Genomic DNA, 27500 nt, shown 5'->3' on the forward strand with positions numbered 1-27500 from the left:
ACCACCTGTGGTCATATCTGTTCCTCACCTGCCCACCACCTGTGGTCATATCTGTTCCTCACCTGCCACCACCTGTGGTCATATCTGTTCCTCACTTGCCACCACCTGTGGTCATATCTGTCCTCACCTGCCCACCACCTGTGGTCATATCTGTTCCTCACCTGCCCACCACCTGTGGTCATATCTGTCCTCACCTGCCACCACCTGTGGTCATATCTGTTCCTCACCTGCCCACCACCTGTGGTCATATCTGTTCCTCACCTGCCCACCACCTGTGGTCATATCTGTTCCTCACCTGCCCACCACCTGTGGTCATATCTGTTCCTCACCTGCCACCACCTGTGGTCATATCTGTTCCTCACCTGCCCACCACCTGTGGTCATATCTGTTCCTCACCTGCCACCACCTGTGGTCATATCTGTTCCTCACCTGCCACCACCTGTGGTCATATCTGTTCCTCACCTGCCCACCACCTGTGGTCATATCTGTTCCTCACCTGCCACCACCTGTGGTCATATCTGTTCCTCACCTGCCCACCACCTGTGGTCATATCTGTTCCTCACCTGCCCACCACCTGTGGTCATATCTGTTCCTCACCTGCCACCACCTGTGGTCATATCTGTTCCTCACCTGCCACCACCTGTGGTCATATCTGTTCCTCACCTGCCACCACCTGTGGTCATATCTGTTCCTCACCTGCCACCACCTGTGGTCATATCTGTTCCTCACCTGCCACCACCTGTGGTCATATCTGTTCCTCACCTGCCACCACCTGTGGTCATATCTGTTCCTCACCTGCCCACCACCTGTGGTCATATCTGTTCCTCACCTGCCACCACCTGTGGTCATATCTGTTCCTCACCTGCCACCACCTGTGGTCATATCTGTTCCTCACCTGCCACCACCTGTGGTCATATCTGTTCCTCACCTGCCACCACCTGTGGTCATATCTGTTCCTCAACTGCCATCACCTGTGGTCATATCTGTTCCTCACCTGCCCACCACCTCTGGTCATATCTGTTCCTCACCTGCCACCACCTGTGGTCATATCTGTTCCTCACCTGCCCACCACCTGTGGTCATATCTGTTCCTCACCTGCCACCTGCACCTGTGGTCATATCTGTTCCTCACCTGCCACCACCTGTGGTCATATCTGTTCCTCACCTGCCACCACCTGTGGTCATATCTGTTCCTCACCTGCCCACCACCTGTGGTCATATCTGTTCCTCACCTGCCACCTGCACCTGTGGTCATATCTGTTCCTCACCTGCCACCACCTGTGGTCATATCTGTTCCTCACCTGCCCACCACCTGTGGTCATATCTGTTCCTCACCTGCCACCACCTGTGGTCATATCTGTTCCTCACCTGCCACCACCTGTGGTCATATCTGTTCCTCACCTGCCCACCACCTGTGGTCATATCTGTTCCTCACCTGCCACCACCTGTGGTCATATCTGTTCCTCACCTGCCACCACCTGTGGTCATATCTGTTCCTCACCTGCCACCACCTGTGGTCATATCTGTTCCTCACCTGCCACCACCTGTGGTCATATCTGTTCCTCACCTGCCACCACCTGTGGTCATATCTGTTCCTCACCTGCCACCACCTGTGGTCATATCTGTTCCTCACCTGCCACCACCTGTGGTCATATCTGTTCCTCACCTGCCACCACCTGTGGTCATATCTGTTCCTCACCTGCCACCTGCACCTGTGGTCATATCTGTTCCTCACCTGCCACCACCTGTGGTCATATCTGTTCCTCACCTGCCCACCACCTGTGGTCATATCTGTTCCTCACCTGCCATCACCTGTGGTCATATCTGTTCCTCACCTGCCACCACCTGTGGTCATATCTGTTCCTCACCTGCCACCACCTGTGGTCATATCTGTTCCTCACCTGCCCACCACCTGTGGTCATATCTGTTCCTCACCTGCCACCTGCACCTGTGGTCATATCTGTTCCTCACCTGCCACCACCTGTGGTCATATCTGTTCCTCACCTGCCACCACCTGTGGTCATATCTGTTCCTCACCTGCCCACCACCTGTGGTCATATCTGTTCCTCACCTGCCACCTGCACCTGTGGTCATATCTGTTCCTCACCTGCCACCACCTGTGGTCATATCTGTTCCTCACCTGCCCACCACCTGTGGTCATATCTGTTCCTCACCTGCCCACCACCTGTGGTCATATCTGTTCCTCACCTGCCACCACCTGTGGTCATATCTGTTCCTCACCTGCCACCACCTGTGGTCATATCTGTTCCGAAACACACACACCAAGGGTCAGGCAGACACATGGGGTGCAGGTGGGGGCCCCGGAACACACACCAAGGGTCAGGCAGACACACGGGGGTGCAGGTGGGGGCCCCGGAACACACACCAAGGGTCAGGCAGACACAGGGGGTGCAGGTGGGGGCCCCGGAACACACACCAAGGGTCAGGCAGACACAGGGGGTGCAGGTGGGGGCCCCGGAACACACACCAAGGGTCAGGCAGACACACGGGGGTGCAGGTGGGGGCCCCGGAACACACACCAAGGGTCAGGCAGACACACGGGGGTGCAGGTGGGGGCCCCGGAACACACCCCAAGGGTCAGGCAGACACATGGGGTGCAGGTGGGGGCCCCGGAACACACACCAAGGGTCAGGCAGACACACGGGGGTGCAGGTGGGGGCCCCGGAACACACACCAAGGGTCAGGCAGACACACGGGGGTGCAGGTGGGGGCCCCGGAACACACACCAAGGGTCAGGCAGACACACGGGGGTGCAGGTGGGGGCCCCGGAACACACACCAAGGGTCAGGCAGACACACGGGGGTGCAGGTGGGGGCCCCGGAACACACCCCAAGGGTCAGGCAGACACAGGGGGTGCAGGTGGGGGCCCCGGAACACACACCAAGGGTCAGGCAGACACACGGGGGTGCAGGTGGGGGCCCCGGAACACACACCAAGGGTCAGGCAGACACAGGGGGGCGCAGGTGGGGGCCCCGGAACACACACCAAGGGTCAGGCAGACACACGGGGGTGCAGGTGGGGGCCCCGGAACACACACCAAGGGTCAGGCAGACACAGGGGGTGCAGGTGGGGGCCCCGGAACACACCCCAAGGGTCAGGCAGACACAGGGGGTGCAGGTGGGGGCCCCGGAACACACACCAAGGGTCAGGCAGACACACGGGGGTGCAGGTGGGGGCCCCGGAACACACACCAAGGGTCAGGCAGACACAGGGGGGCGCAGGTGGGGGCCCCGGAACACACACCAAGGGTCAGGCAGACACACGGGGGTGCAGGTGGGGGCCCCGGAACACACACCAAGGGTCAGGCAGACACACGGGGGCGCAGGTGGGGGCCCCGGAACACGGCACAAGGAAGGCGAGACATGGTATCACGTTGCCCAACTTTCGCCACCGTGGAGGGCGAGGTGAGCAACGACTCCTGCTCACAAGTTCCCTTAAAGAGTTTATGAGCCAACTTACAGCTCACAAGGTCGTCCTGCCATGTTGTCCAACGTAGGAAACTCGCTCATAAGGTCAGTGTGTGGCATTATAATGCCCAGGATCTTCCACAGGAAGCAGACACAACCTTGTTGCTATTATTACCTTACGTTCTCCTCCATCATTGTTGCCGTACGTCAACTTGCCTCGTTTGATACACTCCCTCCACCGTGTGTGGAGCTAGGTCTCCCTCCACCGTGTGGGGCTAGGCCTCCCTCCGCCGTGTGGAGCTAGGCACCCCTCCACCGTGTGGGGCTAGGCCTCCCTCCACCGTGTGGGGCTAGGCCTCCCTCCACCGTGTGGGGCTAGGCCTCCCTCCACCGTGTGGAGCTAGGCATCCCTCCACCGTGTGGGGCTAGGCCTCCCTCCACCGTGTGGAGCTAGGCATCCCTCCACCGTGTGGGGCTAGGCCTCCCTCCACCGTGTGGAGCTAGGCATCCCTCCACCGTGTGTGGGGCGCTGCTGCTAGGCCTCCCTCCACCGTGTGGGGCGGCGCTGCTAGGCCTCCCTCCACCCCCACACCAGGCTAGGCTGGGCAAACATTAAACCACCAGGAAGATCTATTGAGCAATGTCCAGTGGAGACAGCCTTGCCATTTTCTAAAAAACACAAACATTTTACATTTTCTTAAAAGAAAATACTAAGGAATGGCAACTCAAACACTCATGCTGGAGAGACACATACACGAAATGTGTCCCAGTTGGAACTGTGAACCCAAACCCATCATAGCTAGGCCTAGCTACGTCCACAAACCTAATTTGCTTTAAGTTTTGTCTACATAAACAGAGAGGACGAAGTTCTGGGGTTAGTGTGGGTGAAGGGTACAGAGGTGGAGGCCAGTACAGAACGTACACTGGGTACAGTACGTCACGGAGGGAGGGTCTGGGTTACATGTTACATGATTACAGTCAGGAATACAGACAGCAACATGGGTGACAGCTACAGTGGAACTCATGCCCAATATGAACACATTCTGTAACTCCTGTAACGCCACGTCCCCATTGTGTTTATGTACCATGACCTTTCCACCAGCCAAACCTAGCCACAGTGGCCATCATCCCCCACAGTGGCCATCCCTCCCCCCACAGTGGCCATCCCCCCACAGTGGCCATCCCTCCCCCCACAGTGGCCATCCTCCCCCCACAGTGGCCATCATCCCCCCACAGTGGCCATCCCTCCCCCCACAGTGGCCATCATCCCCCCACAGTGGCCATCATCCCCCCACAGTGGCCATCATCCCCCCACAGTGGCCATCCCTCCCCCCACAGTGGCCATCCCCCCACAGTGGCCATCCCTCCCCCCACAGTGGCCATCCTCCCCCCACAGTGGCCATAGTGGCCATCCCTCCCCCCACAGTGGCCATCCTCCCCCCACAGTGGCCATCCTCCCCCCACAGTGGCCATCCCCCCACAGTGGCCATCCCTCCCCCCCACAGTGGCCATCCTCCCCCCACAGTGGCCATCATCCCCCACAGTGGCCATCCCTCCCCCCACAGTGGCCATCATCCCCCCACAGTGGCCATCATCCCCCCACAGTGGCCATCCCTCCCCCCACAGTGGCCATCCTCCCCCCACAGTGGCCATCCCCCCACAGTGGCCATCCCTCCCCCCACAGTGGCCATCCTCCCCCCACAGTGGCCATCATCCCCCCACAGTGGCCATCCCTCCCCCCACAGTGGCCATCATCCCCCCACAGTGGCCATCATCCCCCACAGTGGCCATCCCTCCCCCCAGTGGCCATCCCCCCACAGTGGCCATCCCCCACAGTGGCCATCCCTCCCCCACAGTGGCCATCCCCCCACAGTGGCCATCCCTCCCCACACAGTGGCCATCCTCTCCCCACAGTGGCCATCCCTCCCCCCACAGTGGCCATCCCCCCACAGTCGCCATCCCTCCCCCCACAGTGGCCATCCTCCCCCCACAGTGGCCATCCCTCCCCCCACAGTGGCCATCCCCCCCCACAGTGGCCATCCCCCCACAGTGGCCATCATCCCCCACAGTGGCCATCCTCCCCCCACAGTGGCCATCCCCCACAGTGGCCATCCCTCCCCCCACAGTGGCCATCCCTCCCCCACAGTGGCCATCCCCCACCCCCCACATCTTGGCATAAAGTCTTGCTGGCATTTCTGCCCATCATTTTTCCCCCACAGTAAGATCATCTGTGTGTGTGTGGGTGTGACGAGTCCTTTGTATACACACGTCTAAAGTGGATCATCACAGTTTTACACCAATCAGGGATGAGTAATGCATCATATGACGTATTACACCAATCAGTGATGAGTAATGAATCATATGACGTATTACACCAATCAGGGATGAGTAATGAATCATATGACGTATTACACCAATCAGGGATGAGTAATGCATCATATGACGTATTACACCAATCAGGGATGAGTAATGAATCATATGACGTATTACACCAATCAGGGATGAGTAATGAATCATATGACGTATTACACCAATCAGGGATGAGTAATGAATCATATAATGACGTTTTACACCAATCAGGGATGAGTAATGAATCATATGACGTATTACACCAATCAGGGATGAGTAATGAATCATATATTGACGTATTACACCAATCAGGGATGAGTAATGCATCATATGACGTATTACACCAATCAGGGATGAGTAATGAATCATATGACGTATTACACCAATCAGGGATGAGTAATGCATTATATGACGTATTACACCAATCAGGGATGAGTAATGAATCATATAATGACGTTTTACACCAATCAGGGATGAGTAATGAATCATATGACGTATTACACCAATCAGGGATGAGTAATGAATCATATATTGACGTATTACACCAATCAGGGATGAGTAATGCATCATATGACGTATTACACCAATCAGGGATGAGTAATGAATCATATGACGTATTACACCAATCAGGGATGAGTAATGAATCATATGACGTATTACACCAATCAGGGATGAGTAATGAATCATATGACGTATTACACCAATCAGGGATGAGTAATGAATCATATGACGTATTACACCAATCAGGGATGAGTAATGAATCATATGACGTATTACACCAATCAGGGATGAGTAATGAATCATATGACGTATTACACCAATCAGGGATGAGTAATGAATCATATGACGTATTACACCAATCAGGGATGAGTAATGAATCATATGACGTATTACACCAATCAGGGATGAGTAATGAATCATATGACGTATTACACCAATCAGGGATGAGTAATGAATCATATGACGTATTACACCAATCAGGGATGAGTAATGAATCATATGACGTATTACACCAATCAGGGATGAGTAATGAATCATATGACGTATTACACCAATCAGGGATGAGTAATGAATCATATGACGTATTACACCAATCAGGGATGAGTAATGAATCATATGACGTATTACACCAATCAGGGATGAGTAATGAATCATATGACGTATTACACCAATCAGGGATGAGTAATGAATCATATGACGTATTACACCAATCAGGGATGAGTAATGAATCATATGACGTATTACACCAATCAGGGATGAGTAATGAATCATATGACGTATTACACCAATCAGGGATGAGTAATGAATCATATATGACGTTTTACACCAATCAGGGATGAGTAATGAATCATATGACGTATTACACCAATCAGGGATGAGTAATGAATCATATGACGTATTACACCAATCAGGGATGAGTAATGAATCATATGACGTATTACACCAATCAGGGATGAGTAATGAATCATATATTGACGTTTTACACCAATCAGGGATGAGTAATGAATCATATGACGTATTACACCAATCAGGGATGAGTAATGAATCATATGACGTATTACACCAATCATGGATGAGTAATGAATCATATGACGTATTACACCAATCAGGGATGAGTAATGAATCATATGACGTATTACACCAATCAGGGATGAGTAATGAATCATATGACGTATTACACCAATCAGGGATGAGTAATGAATCATATGACGTATTACACCAATCAGGGATGAGTAATGAATCATATGACGTATTACACCAATCAGGGATGAGTAATGAATCATATGACGTATTACACCAATCAGGGATGAGTAATGAATCATATGACGTATTACACCAATCAGGATGAGTAATGAATCATATGACGTATTACACCAATCAGGGATGAGTAATGAATCATATGACGTATTACACCATCAGGGATGAGTAATGAATCATATGGACGTATTACACCAATCAGGGATGAGTAATGAATCATATGACGTATTACACCAATCAGGATGAGTAATGAATCATATGACGTATTACACCAATCAGGGATGAGTAATGAATCATATGACGTATTACACCAATCAGGGATGAGTAATGAATCATATGACGTATTACACCAATCAGGGATGAGTAATGAATCATATGACGTATTACACCAATCAGGGATGAGTAATGAATCATATCGACGTATTACACCATCAGGGATGAGTAATGAATCATATGACATGACGTATTACACCAATCAGGGATGAGTAATGAATCATATGACGTATTACACCAATCAGGGATGAGTAATGAATCATATGACGTATTACACCAATCAGGGATGAGTAATGAATCATATGACGTATTACACCAATCAGGGATGAGTAATGAATCATATGACGTATTACACCAATCAGGGATGAGTAATGAATCATATCGACGTTTTACACCAATCAGGGATGAGTAATGAATCATATGACGTATTACACCAATCAGGGATGAGTAATGAATCATATGACGTATTACACCAATCAGGGATGAGTAATGAATCATATGACGTATTACACCAATCAGGGATGAGTAATGAATCATAATGACGTTTTACACCAATCAGGGATGAGTAATGAATCATATGACGTATTACACCAATCAGGGATGAGTAATGAATCATATATGACGTATTACACCAATCAGGGATGAGTAATGAATCATATGACGTATTACACCAATCAGGGATGAGTAATGAATCATAATGACGTATTACACCAATCAGGGATGAGTAATGAATCATATGACGTATTACACCAATCAGGGATGAGTAATGAATCATATGACGTATTACACCAATCAGGATGAGTAATGAATCATATGACGTATTACACCAATCAGGGATGAGTAATGAATCATAATGACGTTTTACACCAATCAGGGATGAGTAATGAATCATAATGACGTTTTACACCAATCAGGGATGAGTAATGAATCATATGACGTATTACACCAATCAGGGATGAGTAATGAATCATATGACGTATTACACCAATCAGGGATGAGTAATGAATCATATATGACGTTTTACACCAATCAGGGATGAGTAATGAATCATATGACGTTTTACACCAATCAGGGATGAGTAATGAATCATATGACGTATTACACCAATCAGGGATGAGTAATGAATCATAATGACGTATTACACCAATCAGGGATGAGTAATGAATCATATATTGACGTTTTACACCAATCAGGGATGAGTAATGAATCATATGACGTATTACACCAATCAGGGATGAGTAATGAATCATATAATGACGTTTTACACCAATCAGGGATGAGTAATGAATCATATGACGTATTACACCAATCAGGGATGAGTAATGAATCATATAATGACGTTTTACACCAATCAGGGATGAGTAATGAATCATATGACGTATTACACCAATCAGGGATGAGTAATGAATCATATATGACGTATTACACCAATCAGGGATGAGTAATGAATCATATGACGTATTACACCAATCAGGGATGAGTAATGAATCATATGACGTATTACACCAATCAGGGATGAGTAATGAATCATATGACGTATTACACCAATCAGGGATGAGTAATGAATCATATGACGTATTACACCAATCAGGGATGAGTAATGAATCATATGACGTATTACACCAATCAGGGATGAGTAATGAATCATATGACGTATTACACCAATCAGGGATGAGTAATGAATCATATATCGACGTTTTACACCAATCAGGGATGAGTAATGAATCATATGACGTATTACACCAATCAGGGATGAGTAATGAATCATATGACGTATTACACCAATCAGGGATGAGTAATGAATCATATGACGTATTACACCAATCAGGGATGAGTAATGAATCATATGACGTATTACACCAATCAGGGATGAGTAATGAATCATATGACGTATTACACCAATCAGGGATGAGTAATGAATCATATAATGACGTTTTACACCAATCAGGGATGAGTAATGAATCATATGACGTATTACACCAATCAGGGATGAGTAATGAATCATATGACGTATTACACCAATCAGGGATGAGTAATGAATCATATGACGTATTACACCAATCAGGGATGAGTAATGAATCATATGACGTATTACACCAATCAGGGATGAGTAATGAATCATATGACGTATTACACCAATCAGGGATGAGTAATGAATCATATATGACGTATTACACCAATCAGGGATGAGTAATGAATCATATGACGTATTACACCAATCAGGGATGAGTAATGAATCATATATGACGTTTTACACCAATCAGGGATGAGTAATGAATCATATGACGTATTACACCAATCAGGGATGAGTAATGAATCATATATCGACGTTTTACACCAATCAGGGATGAGTAATGAATCATATGAGTTTACACAATCAGGGATGAGTAATGAATCATAATGCGACACATGGGTGAGTAATGACCTTGACATTACACATCAGGATGAAGAATCTATGCGTATAACCCAATCAGGATGAGTAATGTCATTGAGTTACCCAACAGGTGGGATCTATGACGATTAACCATCAGGATAGAGATGTTCCATGACGTTAAGCAACATCGGGATGGTAATGAACTAACACTTACACCAATCAGGATGTAGTATGACACTTGGCGTAAAATCAACGAGCATCTAGGTTAATGGTCCATAGACCCATGCATGGTGGTAGAAGACCTACACCAACCATCGTAAGATAAAGGTTCCCAGACCAGCTGTGGTGGCTAAAGACTCCAACCATCGTAAGGTAAGTGCCAGACCCACTGTGGTGACATAGACCTCCAAAACCATCGTAAGGGAATGTGCCAGACCCAACTGGGGGTAGAAGACCTCCAAACCATCGTAAGGTAAGGTAGACCCAACTGTGGGGGTAAAGACTCCCAACATGTAAGTAGTCCAACCTCAGTGTGGTAAGATCCAACATCTAAGAGTAAGTGCACCACATCAGTGTGAGTAGTTACTAATGACTTCCCAACATTGAGTAAGGATAAACGATGCCAACAGGTGGAGATCAATAGACCTTACAACATCAGGTGAGAATGAATCAACATACACCACGGGTGGTGTAACAAGACTCTCATATACCATCTAGCAGTAAGGCTTCCTAAACCAGTAGGGTGGATATCATAGATACTCACCAACACTAAGGACATAGTGTGGGTAGACCCACACAGGTGGATCAGATCCACAACACCAATAGTATAGGATCAAGGTTGCCAACCAGCTGTGGTGTCAATGACACTCCAACCATGTAAGAGTCAAGGTCCAACTCAGGTGGTGCATAAGACTAACCATCGTAAGTAAGGTCAAGACCACAAGTGGATGAGAATACTCTACAATCGAACACCAATGGGTAAGATAGACCATACCTGTAGTCATAACGTATAGTAATCACACCTTATACCAACAATAATCAATAATGAATAACCAGTTAATGTCTACTATGTTCACACAATTAGAAATAAGTCGACATACGTGTACACAATCAATGCAAAGTAAAGACACCATATAGTCCAATACACTTAACATAGTGCAAACTGAGGTGTCAATATGACATTAAATAATATCCAATACCAGTTCAGGTGGAACACAATAAATCAGCACTAAGGTGCTAAGACCACAAGACATTAGTGACCTAGACAGAACACATACACCAACCAATGTAAGGGCCAATACTAGTGTCAATAACAAAGATAAATAGTCACATACTAGTGCCAATAACACAATTAAATAGTCACATACTAGTGTCAATAACACAAGTAAATAGTCACATACTAGTGCCAATAACACAATTAAATAGTCACATACTAGTGTCAATAACACAAGTAAATAGTCACATACTAGTGCCAATAACACAATTAAATAGTCACATACTAGTGCCAATAACACAATTAAATAGTCACATACTAGTGTCAATAACACAATTAAATAATCACATACTAGTGTCAATAACACAAGTAAATAGTCACATACTAGTGCCAATAACACAATTAAATAGTCACATACTAGTGCCAATAACACAATTAAATAATCACATACTAGTGTCAATAACACAAGTAAATAGTCACATACTAGTGCTAATAACACAATTAAATAATCACATACTAGTGTCAATAACACAAGTAAATAGTCACATACTAGTGCCAATAACACAATTAAATAATCACATACTAGTGTCAATAACACAAGTAAATAGTCACATACTAGTGCCAATAACACAATTAAATAGTCACATACTAGTGTCAATAACACAAGTAAATAGTCACATACTAGTGCCAATAACACAATTAAATAGTCACATACTAGTGTCAATAACACAAGTGAATAGTCACATACTAGTGCCAATAACACAATTAAATAGTCACATACTAGTGTCAATAACACAAGTAAATAGTCACATACTAGTGTCAATAACACAAGTAAATAGTCACATACTAGTGTCAATAACACAAGTAAATAGTCACATACTAGTGCCAATAACACAATTAAATAGTCACATACTAGTGTCAATAACACAAGTAAACAGTCACATACTAGTGCCAATAACACAATTAAATAGTCACATACTAGTGTCAATAACACAAGTAAATAGTCACATACTAGTGTCAATAACACAAGTAAATAGTCACATACTAGTGCCAATAACACAAGTAAATAGGCACATACTAGTGTCAATAACACAAGTAAATAGTCACATACTAGTGTCAATAACACAAGTAAATAGTCACATACTAGTGTCAATAACACATGTAAATAATCACATACTAGTGCCAATAACACAAGTAAATAGTCACATACTAGTGCCAATAACACAAGTAAATAGTCATATACTAGTGCCAATAACACAAGTAAATAGTCACATACTAGTGTCAATAACACAAGTAAATAGTCACATACTAGGGTCAATAACACAAGTAAATAGTCACATACTAGTGTCAATAACACAAGTAAATAGTCACATACTAGTGCCAATAACACAAGTAAATAGTCACATACTAGTGCCAATAACACAAGTAAATAGTCACATACTAGTGTCAATAACACAAGTAAATAGTCACATACTAGTGCCAATAACACAAGTAAATAGTCACATACTAGTGTCAATAACACAAGTAAATAGTCACATACTAGTGCCAATAACACAAGTAAATAGGCACATACTAGTGTCAATAACACAAGTAAATAGTCACATCAATATATGGTTACATAACAGGCAGGGAATATTGATCCAGGCGCTATACATGAGACCATTCACCTAGCTAAACCAACCGTAACTACACCTAACCTAACCGAACCTAGCCTCACCAGACCAAACCTAGCCTCACCTGACCAAACCTAGCCTCACAAGACCTAACCTAGCCTCACCAGACCTAACCTAGCCACACCTGACCAAACCTAGCCTCAGCAGACCTAACCTAGCCTCACAAGAACTAACCTAGCCTCACCAGACCAAGCCTAGCCTCACCAGACCTAACCTAGCCTCACCAGACCAAGCATTACCCGTTCCATATATACCACACGGTTACCTGCAGATCGGAAACTGAATATTGAAGGCGAAATGGTTGTTCCACATTTAGAAATCTTCCCGTTCACTTCCTTAACTTTGTTTATGTTACGATACAGTTAATGTCTCCATGTTACGATAGTTAATGTCTCCATGTTACGATACAGTTAATGTCTCCATGTTACGATACAGTTAATGTCTCCATGTTACGATACAGTTAATGTCTCCATGTTACGATACAGTTAATGTCTCCATGTTACGATACAGTTAATGTCCCCATGTTACGATACAATTCATGTCCCCATGTTACGATACAGTTAATGTCTCCATGTTACGATACAGTTAATGTCTCCATGTTACGATACAGTTAATGTCTCCATGTTACGATAGTTAATGTCTCCATGTTACGATACAGTTAATGTCCCCATGTTACGATACAATTCATGTCCCCATGTTACGATACAGTTAATGTCTCCATGTTACGATACAGTTAATGTCTCCATGTTACGATACAGTTAATGTCTCCATGTTACGATAGTTAATGTCTCCATGTTACGATACAGTTAATGTCTCCATGTTACGATACAGTTAATGTCTCCATGTTACGATACAGTTAATGTCCCCATGTTACGATACAGTTCATGTCCCCATGTTACGATACAGTTAATGTCTCTATGTTACGATACAGTTAATGTCTCCATGTTACGATACAGTTAATGTCTCCATGTTACGATACAGTTAATGTCTCCATGTTACGATACAGTTAATGTCCCCATGTTACGATACAATTCATGTCCCCATGTTACGATACAGTTAATGTCTCCATGTTACGATACAGTTAATGTCTCTATGTTACGATACAGTTAATGTCTCCATGTAATATTCTACCACGTAAAGCAGCAGTTGTGGGTACAATGACTTCACTGCCATAGTAAGTTGGGCACATGACGAACTGCGCATTAACGTGGGAGGTTCCTAACCATAATATCCCAGCTAGTAATGTCCCAGCTGACTTATATTAATGTCCCAGCTATGTTAATGTCCTAGCTGACTTATATTAATGTCCCAGCTGACTTGATGTCCCAGCTGACTTGTGAACACTAGCAATATTTGGGTTATAAATATACATTCGTCTGGATATGAAAACACATCCCTGGTGTTGGGGGCACCAGCGCGCAGGCGCACGCCAGATATATTCGTTCTACGACCATTGTCTTCCTTTATTGAGCGATCTGTAATGTTTCTTTATTGAGCGATCTGTAATGTGTCTTTATTGAGCGATGTGTAATGTTTCTTTATTGAGCGATCTGTAATGTTTCTATATTGAGCGATCTGTAATGTCTTTATTGAGCGATCTGTAATGTGTCTTTATTGAGCGATCTGTAATGTGTCTTTATTGAGCGATCTGTAATGTGTCTTTATTGAGCGATCTGTAATGTGTCTTTATTGAGCGATCTGTAATGTGTCTTTATTGAGCGATCTGTAATGTGTCTTTATTGAGCGATCTGTAATGTGTCTTTATTGAGCGATTTGTAATTTTTCTTTATTGAGCGATCTGTAACGTGTCTTTATTGAGCGATCTGTAACGTGTCTTTATTGAGCGATGTGTAATGTTTCTTTATTGAGCGATGTGTAATGTTTCTTTATTGAGCGATGTGTAATGTGTCTTTATTGAGCGATCTGTAACGTGTCTTTATTGAGCGATGTGTAATGTTTCTTTATTGAGCGATTTGTAATGTTTATTGAGCGATGTGTAATGTTTCTTTATTGAGCGATGTGTAATGTTTCTTTATTGAGCGATCTGTAATGTGTCTTTATTGAGCGATCTGTAATGTACCTTTATTGAGCGATGTGTAATGTTTCTTTATTGAGCGATGTGTAATGTGTCTTTATTGAGCGATGTGTAATGTGTCTTTATTGAGCGATGTGTAATGTTTCTTTATTGAGCGATGTGTAATGTTTCTTTATTGAGCGATGTGTAATGTGTCTTTATTGAGCGATGTGTAATGTTTCTTTATTGAGCGATGTGTAATGTTTCTTTATTGAGCGATGTGTAATGTTTCTTTATTGAGCGATGTGTAATGTTTCTTTATTGAGCGATGTGTAATGTTTCTTTATTGAGCGATGTGTAATGTTTCTTTATTGAGCGATGTGTAATGTTTCTTTATTGAGCGACGTGTAATGTTTCTTTCTTGAGCGATCTGTAATGTTTCTTTATTGAGCGATGTATAATGTTTCTTTATTGAGCGATGTGTAATGTTTCTTTATTGAGCGATGTGTAATGTTTCTTTATTGAGCGATGTGTAATGTTTCTTTATTGAGCGATCTGTAATGTTTCTTTATTGAGCGATCTGTAATGTGTCTTTATTGAGCGATCTGTAATGTTTCTTTATTGAGCGATGTGTAATGTTTCTTTATTGAGCGATGTGTAATGTTTCTTTATTGAGCGATGTGTAATGTTTCTTTATTGAGCGATGTGTAATGTTTCTTTATTGAGCGATGTGTAATGTTTCTTTATTGAGCGATGTGTAATGTTTCTTTATTGAGCGATCTGTAATGTGTCTTTATTGAGCGATGTGTAATGTTTCTTTATTGAGCGATGTGTAATGTTTCTTTATTGAGCGATGTGTAATGTTTCTTTATTGAGCGATCTGTAATGTGTCTTTATTGAGCGATGTGTAATGTTTCTTTATTGAGCGATGTGTAATGTGTCTTTATTGAGCGATGTGTAATGTTTCTTTATTGAGCGATGTGTAATGTGTCTTTATTGAGCGATGTGTAACGTTTCTTTATTGAGCGATGTGTAATGTTTCTTTATTGAGCGATGTGTAATGTTTCTTTATTGAGCGATCTGTAATGTGTCTTTATTGAGCGATGTGTAACGTTTCTTTATTGAGCGATGTGTAATGTGTCTTTATTGAGCGATGTGTAATGTTTCTTTATTGAGCGATGTGTAATGTGTCTTTATTGAGCGATGTGTAATGTTTCTTTACTGAGCGATGTGTAATGTTTCTTTATTGAGCGATCTGTAATGTGTCTTTATTGTGAGGCGTCAAAACATTTGGTTGACTTTCGACCTCCGTGTCTTTACCGGCCACGGACCCTTTGTGGCCTGAGACAACAACAGACCCGCATGGTCTCATGGCCTTATGGTCCCTAGCTCTAACCTGGGTAACACAGCAGGCGGGCGGGGGGCGCTACGCGGGTTGGATAACAGACCCACGAAACCACACCCAGTGTTACTGTGGTCTACTGCGAGTCTGACCCCAGCGCTCAATGTTGCTGCCTGTATGTTGCTGGGGTACTGAATGTTGCAGGGGTGTGCTGTGTTGCAGGGGTGTGCTGTGTTGCTGGGGTACTGAATGTTGCAGGGGTGTGCTGTGTTGCTGGGGTACTGAATGTTGCTGGGGTGTGCTGTGTTGCTGGGGTACTGAATGTTGCTGGGGTGTGCTGTGTTGCAGGGGTGTGCTGTGTTGCTGGGGTGTGCTGTGTTGCAGGGGTGTGCTGTGTTGCTGGGGTACTGAATGTTGCAGGGGTGTGCTGTGTTGCTGGGGTACTGAATGTTGCTGGGGTGTGCTGTGTTGCTGGGGTACTGAATGTTGCAGGGGTGTGCTGTGTTGCTGGGGTACTGAATGTTGCAGGGGTGTGCTGTGTTGCAGGGGTGTGCTGTGTTGCTGGGGTACTGAATGTTGCTGGGGTGTGCTGTGTTGCTGGGGTACTGAGTGTTGCAGGGGTGTGCTGTGTTGCTGGGGTACTGAATGTTGCAGGGGTGTGCTGTGTTGCTGGGGTACTGAATGTTGCAGGGGTGTGCTGTGTTGCTGGGGTACTGAATGTTGCAGGGGTGTGCTGTGTTGCTGGGGTACTGAGTGTTGCAGGGGTGTGCTGTGTTGCTGGGGTACTGAATGTTGCAGGGGTGTGCTGTGTTGCTGGGGTACTGAATGTTGCTGGGGTGTGCTGTGTTGCTGGGGTACTGAGTGTTGCAGGGGTGTGCTGTGTTGCTGGGGTACTGAATGTTGCAGGGGTGTGCTGTGTTGCTGGGGTACTGAATGTTGCAGGGGTGTGCTGTGTTGCTGGGGTACTGAATGTTGCAGGGGTGTGCTGTGTTGCTGGGGTACTGAATGTTGCAGGGGTGTGCTGTGTTGCTGGGGTACTGAATGTTGCAGGGATGTGCTGTGTTGCTGGGGTACTGAATGTTGCAGGGGTGTGCTGTGTTGCAGGGGTGTGCTGTGTTGCAGGGGTGTGCTGTGTTGCTGGGGTGTGCTGTGTTGCTGGGGTACTGAATGTTGCAGGGGTGTGCTGTGTTGCTGGGGTACTGAATGTTGCAGGGGTGTGCTGTGTTGCAGGGGTGGGCTGTGTTGCTGGGGTGTGCTGTGTTGCTGGGGTACTGAATGTTGCAGGGGTGTGCTGTGTTGCTGGGGTACTGAATGTTGCAGGGGTGTGCTGTGTTGCTGGGGTACTGAATGTTGCAGGGGTGTGCTGTGTTGCTGGGGTACTGAATGTTGCAGGGGTGTGCTGTGTTGCAGGGGTGGGCTGTGTTGCTGGGGTGTGCTGTGTTGCTGGGGTACTGAATGTTGCAGGGGTGTGCTGTGTTGCTGGGGTACTGAATGTTGCAGGGGTGTGCTGTGTTGCAGGGTGGGCTGTTGCTGGGTGTGCTGTGTTGCTGGGTACTGAATGTTGCAGGGGTGTGCTGTGTTGCTGGGGTACTGAATGTTGCAGGGGTGCTGTTGCTGGGGTACTGAATGTTGCTGGGGTGTGCTGTGTTGCTGGGGTCCTGAATGTTGCAGGGGTGTGCTGTGTTGCTGGGGTACTGAATGTTGCAGGGGTGTGCTGTGTTGCTGGGGTACTGAATGTTGCAGGGGTGTGCTGTGTTGCTGGGGTACTGAATGTTGCTGGGGTGTGCTGTGTTGCTGGGGTACTGAATGTTGCAGGGGTGTGCTGTGTTGCTGGGGTACTGAATGTTGCAGGGGTGTGCTGTGTTGCTGGGGTACTGAATGTTGCTGGGGTGTGCTGTGTTGCTGGGGTACTGAATGTTGCAGGGGTGTGCTGTGTTGCTGGGGTACTGAATGTTGCAGGGGTGTGCTGTGTTGCTGGGGTACTGAATGTTGCAGGGGTGTGCTGTGTTGCTGGGGTACTGAATGTTGCAGGGGTGTGCTGTGTTGCTGGGGTACTGAATGTTGCTGGGGTGTGCTGTGTTGCTGGGGTACTGAATGTTGCAGGGGTGTGCTGTGTTGCTGGGGTACTGAATGTTGCAGGGGTGTGCTGTGTTGCTGGGGTACTGAATGTTGCAGGGGTGTGCTGTGTTGCTGGGGTACTGAATGTTGCAGGGGTGTGCTGTTTTGCTGGGGTACTGAATGTTGCAGGGGTGTGCTGTGTTGCTGGGGTACTGAATGTTGCTGGGGTGTGCTGTGTTGCTGGGGTGTGCTGTGTTGCTAGGGTACTGAATGTTGCAGGGGTGTGCTGTGTTGCTGGGGTACTGAATGTTGCAGGGGTGTGCTGTGTTGCTGGGGTGTGCTGTGTTGCTGGGGTACTGAATGTTGCAGGGGCGTGCTGTGTTGCTAGGGTACTGAATGTTGCAGGGGTGTGCTGTGTTGCTGGGGTGTGCTGTGTTGCTGGGGTGTGCTGTGTTGCTGGGGTACTGAATGTTGCAGGGGTGTGCTGTGTTGCAGGGGTGTGCTGTGTTGCTGGGGTACTGAATGTTGCAGGGGTGTGCTGTGTTGCTGGGGTACTGAATGTTGCAGGGGTGTGCTGTGTTGCTGGGGTGTGCTGTGTTGCTGGGGTGTACTGAGTGTTGATGAGGTGTACTGAGCGTTGTTGGGGGTGTACTGAGCTGTCTGCTGAGCTATGGTGGGGTGTGCTGAATGATGCTGGGGTATGCTGAGCATTGCTGGGGTGTGCTGCGTGTGTGTGTGTGTGTGTGTGTGTGTGTGTGTGTGTGTTGCTAGGTTTTGCTGAATGTCGCTGAGCTTGGCGAAAACCCCCGTCAAACATCACTAACGACATTTACAGGTATTAGAAGTACATTTTCATGTGCTAGAAGTACATTTTCAGGTGTTAGAAGTTGATTTACAGGTGTTAGAAGTACATTTTCAGGTGTTAGAAGTACATTTACAGGTGTCAGAAGTACATTTTCAGGTGTTAGAAGTACATTTTCAGGTGTTAGAAGTACATTTTCAGGTGTTAGAAGTACATTTACGGGAGTTAGAAGTACATTTTCGGGTGTTAGAAGTACATTTCGAGGGGAAATGTATTCATCCCAGACCAGAACCAATTCGTATCGATAAAATGTGGAAAGTTGGAGTGAGAAACCTCCAAAACTCACTGGATAAATATGCACAGTGTATACCCGCCCAGCCTGGGTTAGAACGGCCTCAAACAGCCTGCTTGATCAAAGGGGCAACGAGGGAGGGAGGGAGGGGGATGCTGCGCCCTCCAAAGATCGAGCAGTGAGCAGCCTCCAAAGATCGAGCAGTGAGCAGCCTCCAAAGATCGAGCAGTGAGCAGCCTCCAAAGATCGAGCAGTGAGCAGCCTCCAAAGATCGAGCAGTGAGCAGCCTCCAAAGATCGAGCAGTGAGAAGCCTCCAAAGATCGAGCAGTGAGCAGCCTCCAAAGATCGAGCAGTGAGCAGCCTCCAAAGATCGAGCAGTGAGCAGCCTCCAAAGATCGAGCAGTGAGCAGCCTCCAAAGATCGAGCAGTGAGAAGCCTCCAAAGATCGAGCAGTGAGCAGCCTCCAAAGATCGAGCAGTGAGAAGCCTCCAAAGATCGAGCAGTGAGCAGCCTCCAAAGATCGAGCAGTGAGAAGCCTCCAAAGATCGAGCAGTGAGCAGCCTCCAAAGATCGAGCAGTGAGAAGCCTCCAAAGATCGAGCAGTGAGCAGCCTCCAAAGATCGAGCAGTGAGCAGCCTCCAAAGATCGAGCAGTGAGCAGCCTCCAAAGATCGAGCAGTGAGCAGCCTCCAAAGATCGAGCAGTGAGCAGCCTCCAAAGATCGAGCAGTGAGCAGCCTCCAAAGATCGAGCAGTGAGCAGCCTCCAAAGATCGAGCAGTGAGCAGCCTCCAAAGATCGAGCAGTGAGAAGCCTCCAAAGATCGAGCAGTGAGCAGCCTCCAAAGATCGAGCAGTGAGAAGCCTCCAAAGATCGAGCAGTGAGCAGCCTCCAAAGATCGAGCAGTGAGAAGCCTCCAAAGATCGAGCAGTGAGCAGCCTCCAAAGATCGAGCAGTGAGCAGCCTCCAAAGATCGAGCAGTGAGCAGCCTCCAAAGATCGAGCAGTGAGAAGCCTCCAAAGATCGAGCAGCCTCCAAAATCAATGTCAGGTGTAGTTAGGGTAGAAATGTGGGTGAGGGTTGGATACACTGCCGCTGGGGGGAGGGGGCTGTTGGCAAGTGGTGGCACTGCCTGTTGACGGGGGAGTGTTGGAAGTGGCCATGGCTGCTGAGAGGAGGTACTGGGGAGCTGAGAGGAGGTACTGGGGAGCTGAGAGGAGGTACTGGGGAGCTGAGAGGTGGTACTGGGGAGCGTTGGAAGTGGTACTGGGGAGCTGAGACGAGGTACTGGGGAGCTGAGAGGAGGTACTGGGGAGCTGAGAGGAGGTACTGGGGAGCTGAGAGGAGGTACTGGGGAGCTGAGAGGTGGTACTGGGGAGCTGAGAGGAGGTACTGGGGAGCTGAGAGGAGGTACTGGGGAGCTGAGAGGAGGTACTGGGGAGCTGAGAGGAGGTACTGGGGAGCTGAGAGGAGGTACTGGGGAGCTGAGAGGTGGTACTGGGGAGCTGAGAGGAGGTACTGGGAGCTGAGAGGAGGTACTGGGGAGCTGAGAGGAGGTACTGGGGAGCTGAGAGGTGGTACTGGGGAGCTGAGAGGTGGTACTGGGGAGCTGAGAGGTGGTACTGAGAGGGAAATAACTGGGGAGGTGAGATGGTGCTGAGGGAAATATCTGGGAAGGTGAGACGGTGCTGAGGGAAATGGGTTGTGGGAAATATCTGGAAAGCTGAGAGGGTTCTGAGGGACTTATATCTGAGACGTTAAGATGGTGCTATGAGAAATATCTGAGGTGCTGAGAAAAGGGGATGGAAATGAGTATGATGCTGAGAATAGGTGAAGTACTAGGTGGTGATGAAGGTAGGTGAAGTACTAGGTGGTGCTGAGGGAAGGCAGCGATGTACTGAGTGGTGCTGAGGATAGGTGCAGCACTAGGCTGAGGATACGTGAAGTACAAGGTGGTGATCAGTAAAGAATTACGCGTTTCTGAGGATAGGTGATGTACTAGGTGGTGCTGAGGACAGGTGATGTACAAGGTGGTTCTGAGGATAGGTGATGTACTAGGTGGTGCTGAGGACAGGTGATGTACAAGGTGGTTCTGAGGATAGGTGATGTACTAGGTGGTGCTGAGGATAAGTAACGTACAAGGTGGGACTAAGGATGTGAAGTACTAGGTGGTACTGAGGATATGAAGTACTAGGTGGTACTGAGGATATGAAGTACTAGGCGGTACTGAGGATATAAAGTACTAGGTGGTACTGAGGATATAAAGTACTAGGTGGTACTGAGGATATGAAGTACTAGGTGGTGGTAAAGACAAGTGAAAAAAAAAAACTCGTCGGTTCTGAGGATAAATGACGCACATAGGAGTGCTGAGGACAGGCGATGAACCCAGTGGTGCTGAGGACAGGCACCAAGTTACAGGCTAGCTGGTGTATGTGTGTGTGTGTGTGTGTGTGTGTGTGTGAGGGGGTCAAGTTGTGGGCCACAATCCTTCCTCAGCAACTTGACTTAACGAGGTGGTGTTGGAGGCTGGGGCACCGATCCTCGAGGTGGAGGAGGAGGTAGTGGTGGAGGAGGAGGTGGAGGTGGATGACAGGCTGAGCACTGTGTGTGTGTGTGTGTGTGTGTGTGTAGCCCCCAAAGACAGCCCCCCTGAACACTACCAGAGCCGCCCCCCCAGTTTACGGGGGGCCCCAGATGGCAGCACACATACGTCAGTTCCCTGTTGGAGCAGCACCTCCTCCTCCTCCTCCAACACACACACACACACACTCATTATCACGCGCTCCACCACAACTGTTGCTCCACCATCACCCACCCACTCCACCCCTCATACCTAGTAGTGCCTAGTAGTGCCTAGTAGTGCCTAGTAGTGCCTGGTACAGGGCGTCACGACTTACCAGAACTTTGGTGAAGCGGCGCTCCAGCTCGTCTGTGTCCGGCATGGGTAACTTGTCCTTTGTGAGCGTGGCGACTCCCGAGGTTTGCACGCCATTATTCCTCCCCACACCTTCCCCTCCCCGGTCCCCGATACACTTGCTCTCTGCACTGCCCATTATTCAAATCTATGACATCACATTCACCGTAACGAGCGATTACAGGAGTATATAAACTTCCAGACTGCCAGAGCGAAGCAGTGTCACACTCCCCTCACCATGGTTCAATCGCCACTGCCCGACGTCCACACACTAGCTAGTGTTTGGGTTGGTGGCTCACACAAGTGAGGCGCCACGCGCATGCGCACACACCCACCCACCCACACCACATCCTCCCTTTAAACTTTCTTATATATTCTTTTTTTCTCGCTATTCATGGACAATGATTAGTATCTATAATACGTCTAGTCGTTCACGGAGAGACTTGAATGTACTTTTACTACATTTCAATGACTTGAGCGAATATTAGAAGCGAGAATTAAGATATTTGAAAGATGGGGAAGACGAAATATGTATATAATTTATTTTATTGTTCCATATAGCATGAAAATACTTGGGCAACAAAGACGGCCATCTCGCAAGTGTATATATATATATATATATATATATATATATATATATATATATATATATATATATATATATATATATATATATATATATATATTATCCCTGGGGATAGGGGATTAAGAATACTTCCCACGTATTCCCTGCGTGTCGTAGAAGGCGACTAAAAGGGGAGGGAGCGGGGGGCTGGAAATCCTCCCCTCTCGTTTTTTTTTTTTAATTTTCCAAAAGAAGGAACAGAGGGGGCCAGTTGAGGATATTCCAAAAAAGGCCCAGTCCTCTGTTCTTAGCGCTACCTCGCTAACGCGGGAAATGGCGAATAGTTTAAAAGAAAAGAAAAAAAAGATATATATATATATATATATATATATATATATATATATATATATATATATATATATATATATATACGCACATATCCATATACATATGAACACATACACATATACAAATATACACATGTACATATTCACACTTGATTGCCTTCATCCATTATTCACGCTACCCCGCCCAACAGGAAATAGCACCGCCACCCCCCGCAACAGCGAGGTAGCGCCAGGGAAGCAGGCAAAAAAAGGGGGGGGGTGGAGCCACATTCGTTCACACTCAGTCTCTAGATGTCATGTGTAATGCACCGAAACCACAGCTCCCTTTCCACATCCAGGCCCCACAGAACTTTCCATTGTTTACCCCAGACGCTTCACATGCCCTGGTTCAATCCATTGACAGCACGTCGACTCCGGTATACCACATCGTTCTTATTCACTCTATTTCTTCCACGCCTTTCACCCTCCTGCATGTTCAGGCCCCGATCACTCAAAATCTTTTTCACTCCATCTTTCCACTTCCAATTTGGTCTCCCTCTTCTCCTCGTTCCCTCCACCTCTGACACATATAACCTCTTGGTCAATCTCCTCACTCATTCTCTCCATGTGCACAAACCATTTCAAAACACCCTCTTCTGCTCTCTCAACCACACTCGTTTTATTCCCACACATCTCTCTTACCCTTTCATTACTTACTCGATCAAACCACCTCACACCACACATTGTCCTCAAACATCTCATTTCCAACACATCCACCCTCCTCCGCACAACTTTATCTATAGCCCATGCCTCGCAGCCATATAATATTGTTCGAACAATACCCATTTTTGCCCTCTGAGATAATGTTCTCTCCTTCCACGCATTCTTCATCGCTCCCAGAACTTTCGCCCCCTCCCCAACCCTGTGACTCACTTCCGCTTCCATGGTTCCATCCGCTGCCAAATCCACTCCCAGATATCTAAAACACTTCACTTCCTCCAGTTTTTCTCCATTCAAACTTACCTCCCAATTGACTTGTCCCTCAACCCTACTGTACCTAATACCCTTGCTCTTATTCACATTTACTCTTAACTTTCTTCTTTCATACACTTTACCAAACTCAGTCACCAGCTTCTGTAGTTTCTCACATGAATCAGCCACCAGCGCTGTATCATCAGCGAACAACAACTGACTCACTTCCCGGGCCCTCTCATCCCCAACAGACTGCATACTTGCCCCTCTCTCCAAGACTCTTGTATTCACCTCCCTAACAACCCCATCCATAAACATATTAAACAACCATTGAGACATCACACACCCCTGCCGCAGATCGACCTTCATTGGGAACCATTCACTCTTCTCTCTTCCTACTCGTACACATGCCTTACATCCTTGATAAAAACTTCTCACTGTTTGTAGCAGCTTAACTCCCATGCCATATATTCTTAATACCTTCCACAGAGCATCTCTATCAAATTTGTCATATGTCTTCTCCAGATCCACAAAATGCTACATACAAATCCATTTTTTTTTCTCACATACATTCTTCAAAGCAAACACCTGATCCACACATCCTCTACCACTTCTGAAACTACACTACTCCTCCCCAGTTTGATGCTGTGTATATGACTTCACCCTCTCACTCAATACCCTCCTATACAACTTACCAGATGTACTCAACAAACTTATACCTCTTTCGTTAAAAACTCACCTTTATCCCCTTTGCCTTTATACAATGGTACTATGCAAGTATTCCTCCAATCTTCAGGCACTTCACCATGATCCATATATACATTAGATATCCTTAAACATTAATCAACAACATGGTCACCCCCTTTCTTAATAAATTCAACTGCAATACCATCCACTCCTGCCGTCTTGCCGCATTTCATCTTCCGCAAGGCTTTCACCACCTCTTCTCCTCACCAAACCATTCTCCATGACCCTCTCACTTCGCACACCACCCACCTTTCTCATGCCACATGCATCTCTCGCATATACCATCACAGCTTCCCTAAATACATCCCATTCCCCACCCACTCCCCTCACTACTTTTGTTCTCACCTTTTGCCACCCTACGCTCAATCTCTCCTGGTACTTCCTCACACAAGTCTTCTTTTCATGCTCACTTACTCTCACCACTCTTCTCCCCGACATTGTTTCCCCTTTTTCGAAAACTCTACAAATCTTCACCCTCGCCTCCACAAGATAATGATCAGACATCCCTCCAGTTGCACCTCTCAGCACATTTATATTAAAAAATCTGTCTTTTACACGCATGTCAGTTACCACGCAACCTAATAATACCCTTTGACCATCTCTCCTACTCACATACGTATACTTGTATACATTTCTCTTTTTAAACCAGGTATTCCCAGGCACCATCTATTTCAGCACACAGATTCACAAGCTCTTCACCATATCCATTCATAACATAGTACACCCCATGCACACCAATTATTCCCTCAACTGCCACATTACTCACCTTTGCATTCAAATCACCCATCACTATAACCCGGTCTTGTGTATCAAAACCACTAACACACTCACTCAGCTGCTCCCAAAACATTTGCCTCTCATGATCTTTCTTCTCATGCCCGGGTGCATATGCACCAATAATCACCCATCTCTCTCCATCCACTTTCAGTTTTACTCACATCAATCTAGAGTTTACTTTCTCACACTTTATCACATACTCCCACCACTCCTGCCTCAGGAATAGTGCTACTCCTTCTTTAGCTCTTGTCCTCTCACTAACCTCTGACTTTACTCCCAAGACATTCCCAAACCACTCTTCCCCTTTACCCTTGAGCTTCGTTTCACTCAGAGCCAAAACATCCAGGTTCCTTTCCTCAAACATACTACCTATCTCTCCTTTTTTCTCATCTTGGTTACAGCCACACACATTTAGGCACCCCAATCTTAGCATTCGAGGAGGATGAGCACTCCCCGCGTGACTCCTGTTTCCTCTTTTAAAAATTTAGATTTAAAGTGAGAGCTTCCAGTCCAATTAGTCTCCTACGACACACAGGGAACACGGTGGCAGAATTGTTTCTGCCCTAAACATAAATATGTGTGTGTGTGTGTGTGTGTAGATTACCCCAAGGAAGAAAGGGGGACACAGGAACCAAGCGATGTCGTGCAGATATTATCTACAGGAAGTACAGTGAATTCTTGTATTCCATGAAGATATGACTAACATGAGAATATTAGCATCTATATGTCTTATTGCCATTGTGGTAATATGTATATATATATATATATATATATATATATATATATATATATATATATATATATATATATATATATATATATATATATATATATATATATATATATATTTTTTTTTTTTTTTTTTTATACTTTGTCGCTGTCTCCCGCGTTTGCGAGGTAGCGCAAGGAAACAGACGAAAGAAATGGCCCAACCCCCCCCCCCCCATACACATGTACATACACCCGTCCACACACGCAAATATACATACCTACACAGCTTTCCATGGTTTACCCCAGACGCTTCACATGCCTTGATTCAATCCACTGACAGCACGTCAACCCCTGTATACCACATCGCTCCAATTCACTCTATTCCTTGCCCTCCTTTCACCCTCCTGCATGTTCAGGCCCCGATCACACAAAATCTTTTTCACTCCATCTTTCCACCTCCAATTTGGTCTCCCTCTTCTCCTCGTTCCCTCCACCTCCGACACATATATCCTCTTGGTCAATCTTTCCTCACTCATTCTCTCCATGTGCCCAAACCATTTCAAAACACCCTCTCCTGCTCTCTCAACCACGCTCTTTTTATTTCCACACATCTCTCTTACCCTTACGTTACTTACTCGATCAAACCACCTCACACCACACATTGTCCTCAAACATCTCATTTCCAGCACATCCATCCTCCTGCGCACAACTCTATCCATAGCCCACGCCTCGCAACCATACAACATTGTTGGAACCACTATTCCTTCAAACATACCCATTTTTGCTTTCCGAGATATATATATATATATATATATATATATATATATATATATATATATATATATATATATATATATATATATATATATATATATATATATTTTTTTTTTTTTTTTTTTCTTTTTTTTTCTTTGT

The 27500-nt window shown here is 46.2% G+C and overlaps 1 protein-coding gene across 1 annotated transcript in view; it reads right to left on the bottom strand.

Moving 5' to 3' along the window:
- Frl (formin-like protein) overlaps window positions 1-22743 on the bottom strand; it is a 370619-nt gene extending 347876 nt beyond the window's left edge. The window contains exon 1 of the mRNA XM_071689853.1: window positions 22471-22743. Within this exon, the coding sequence (XP_071545954.1) occupies window positions 22471-22626 (156 nt within the window). The 5' untranslated portion in view covers window positions 22627-22743. The remainder of the gene's footprint in view (window positions 1-22470) is intronic.
- Window positions 22744-27500: the final 4757 nt, after the last annotated feature.

Source organism: Panulirus ornatus, chromosome 47 (genome assembly GCF_036320965.1).
Source record: "Panulirus ornatus isolate Po-2019 chromosome 47, ASM3632096v1, whole genome shotgun sequence".
Taxonomy (NCBI): Eukaryota; Metazoa; Arthropoda; class Malacostraca; order Decapoda; family Palinuridae; genus Panulirus; species Panulirus ornatus.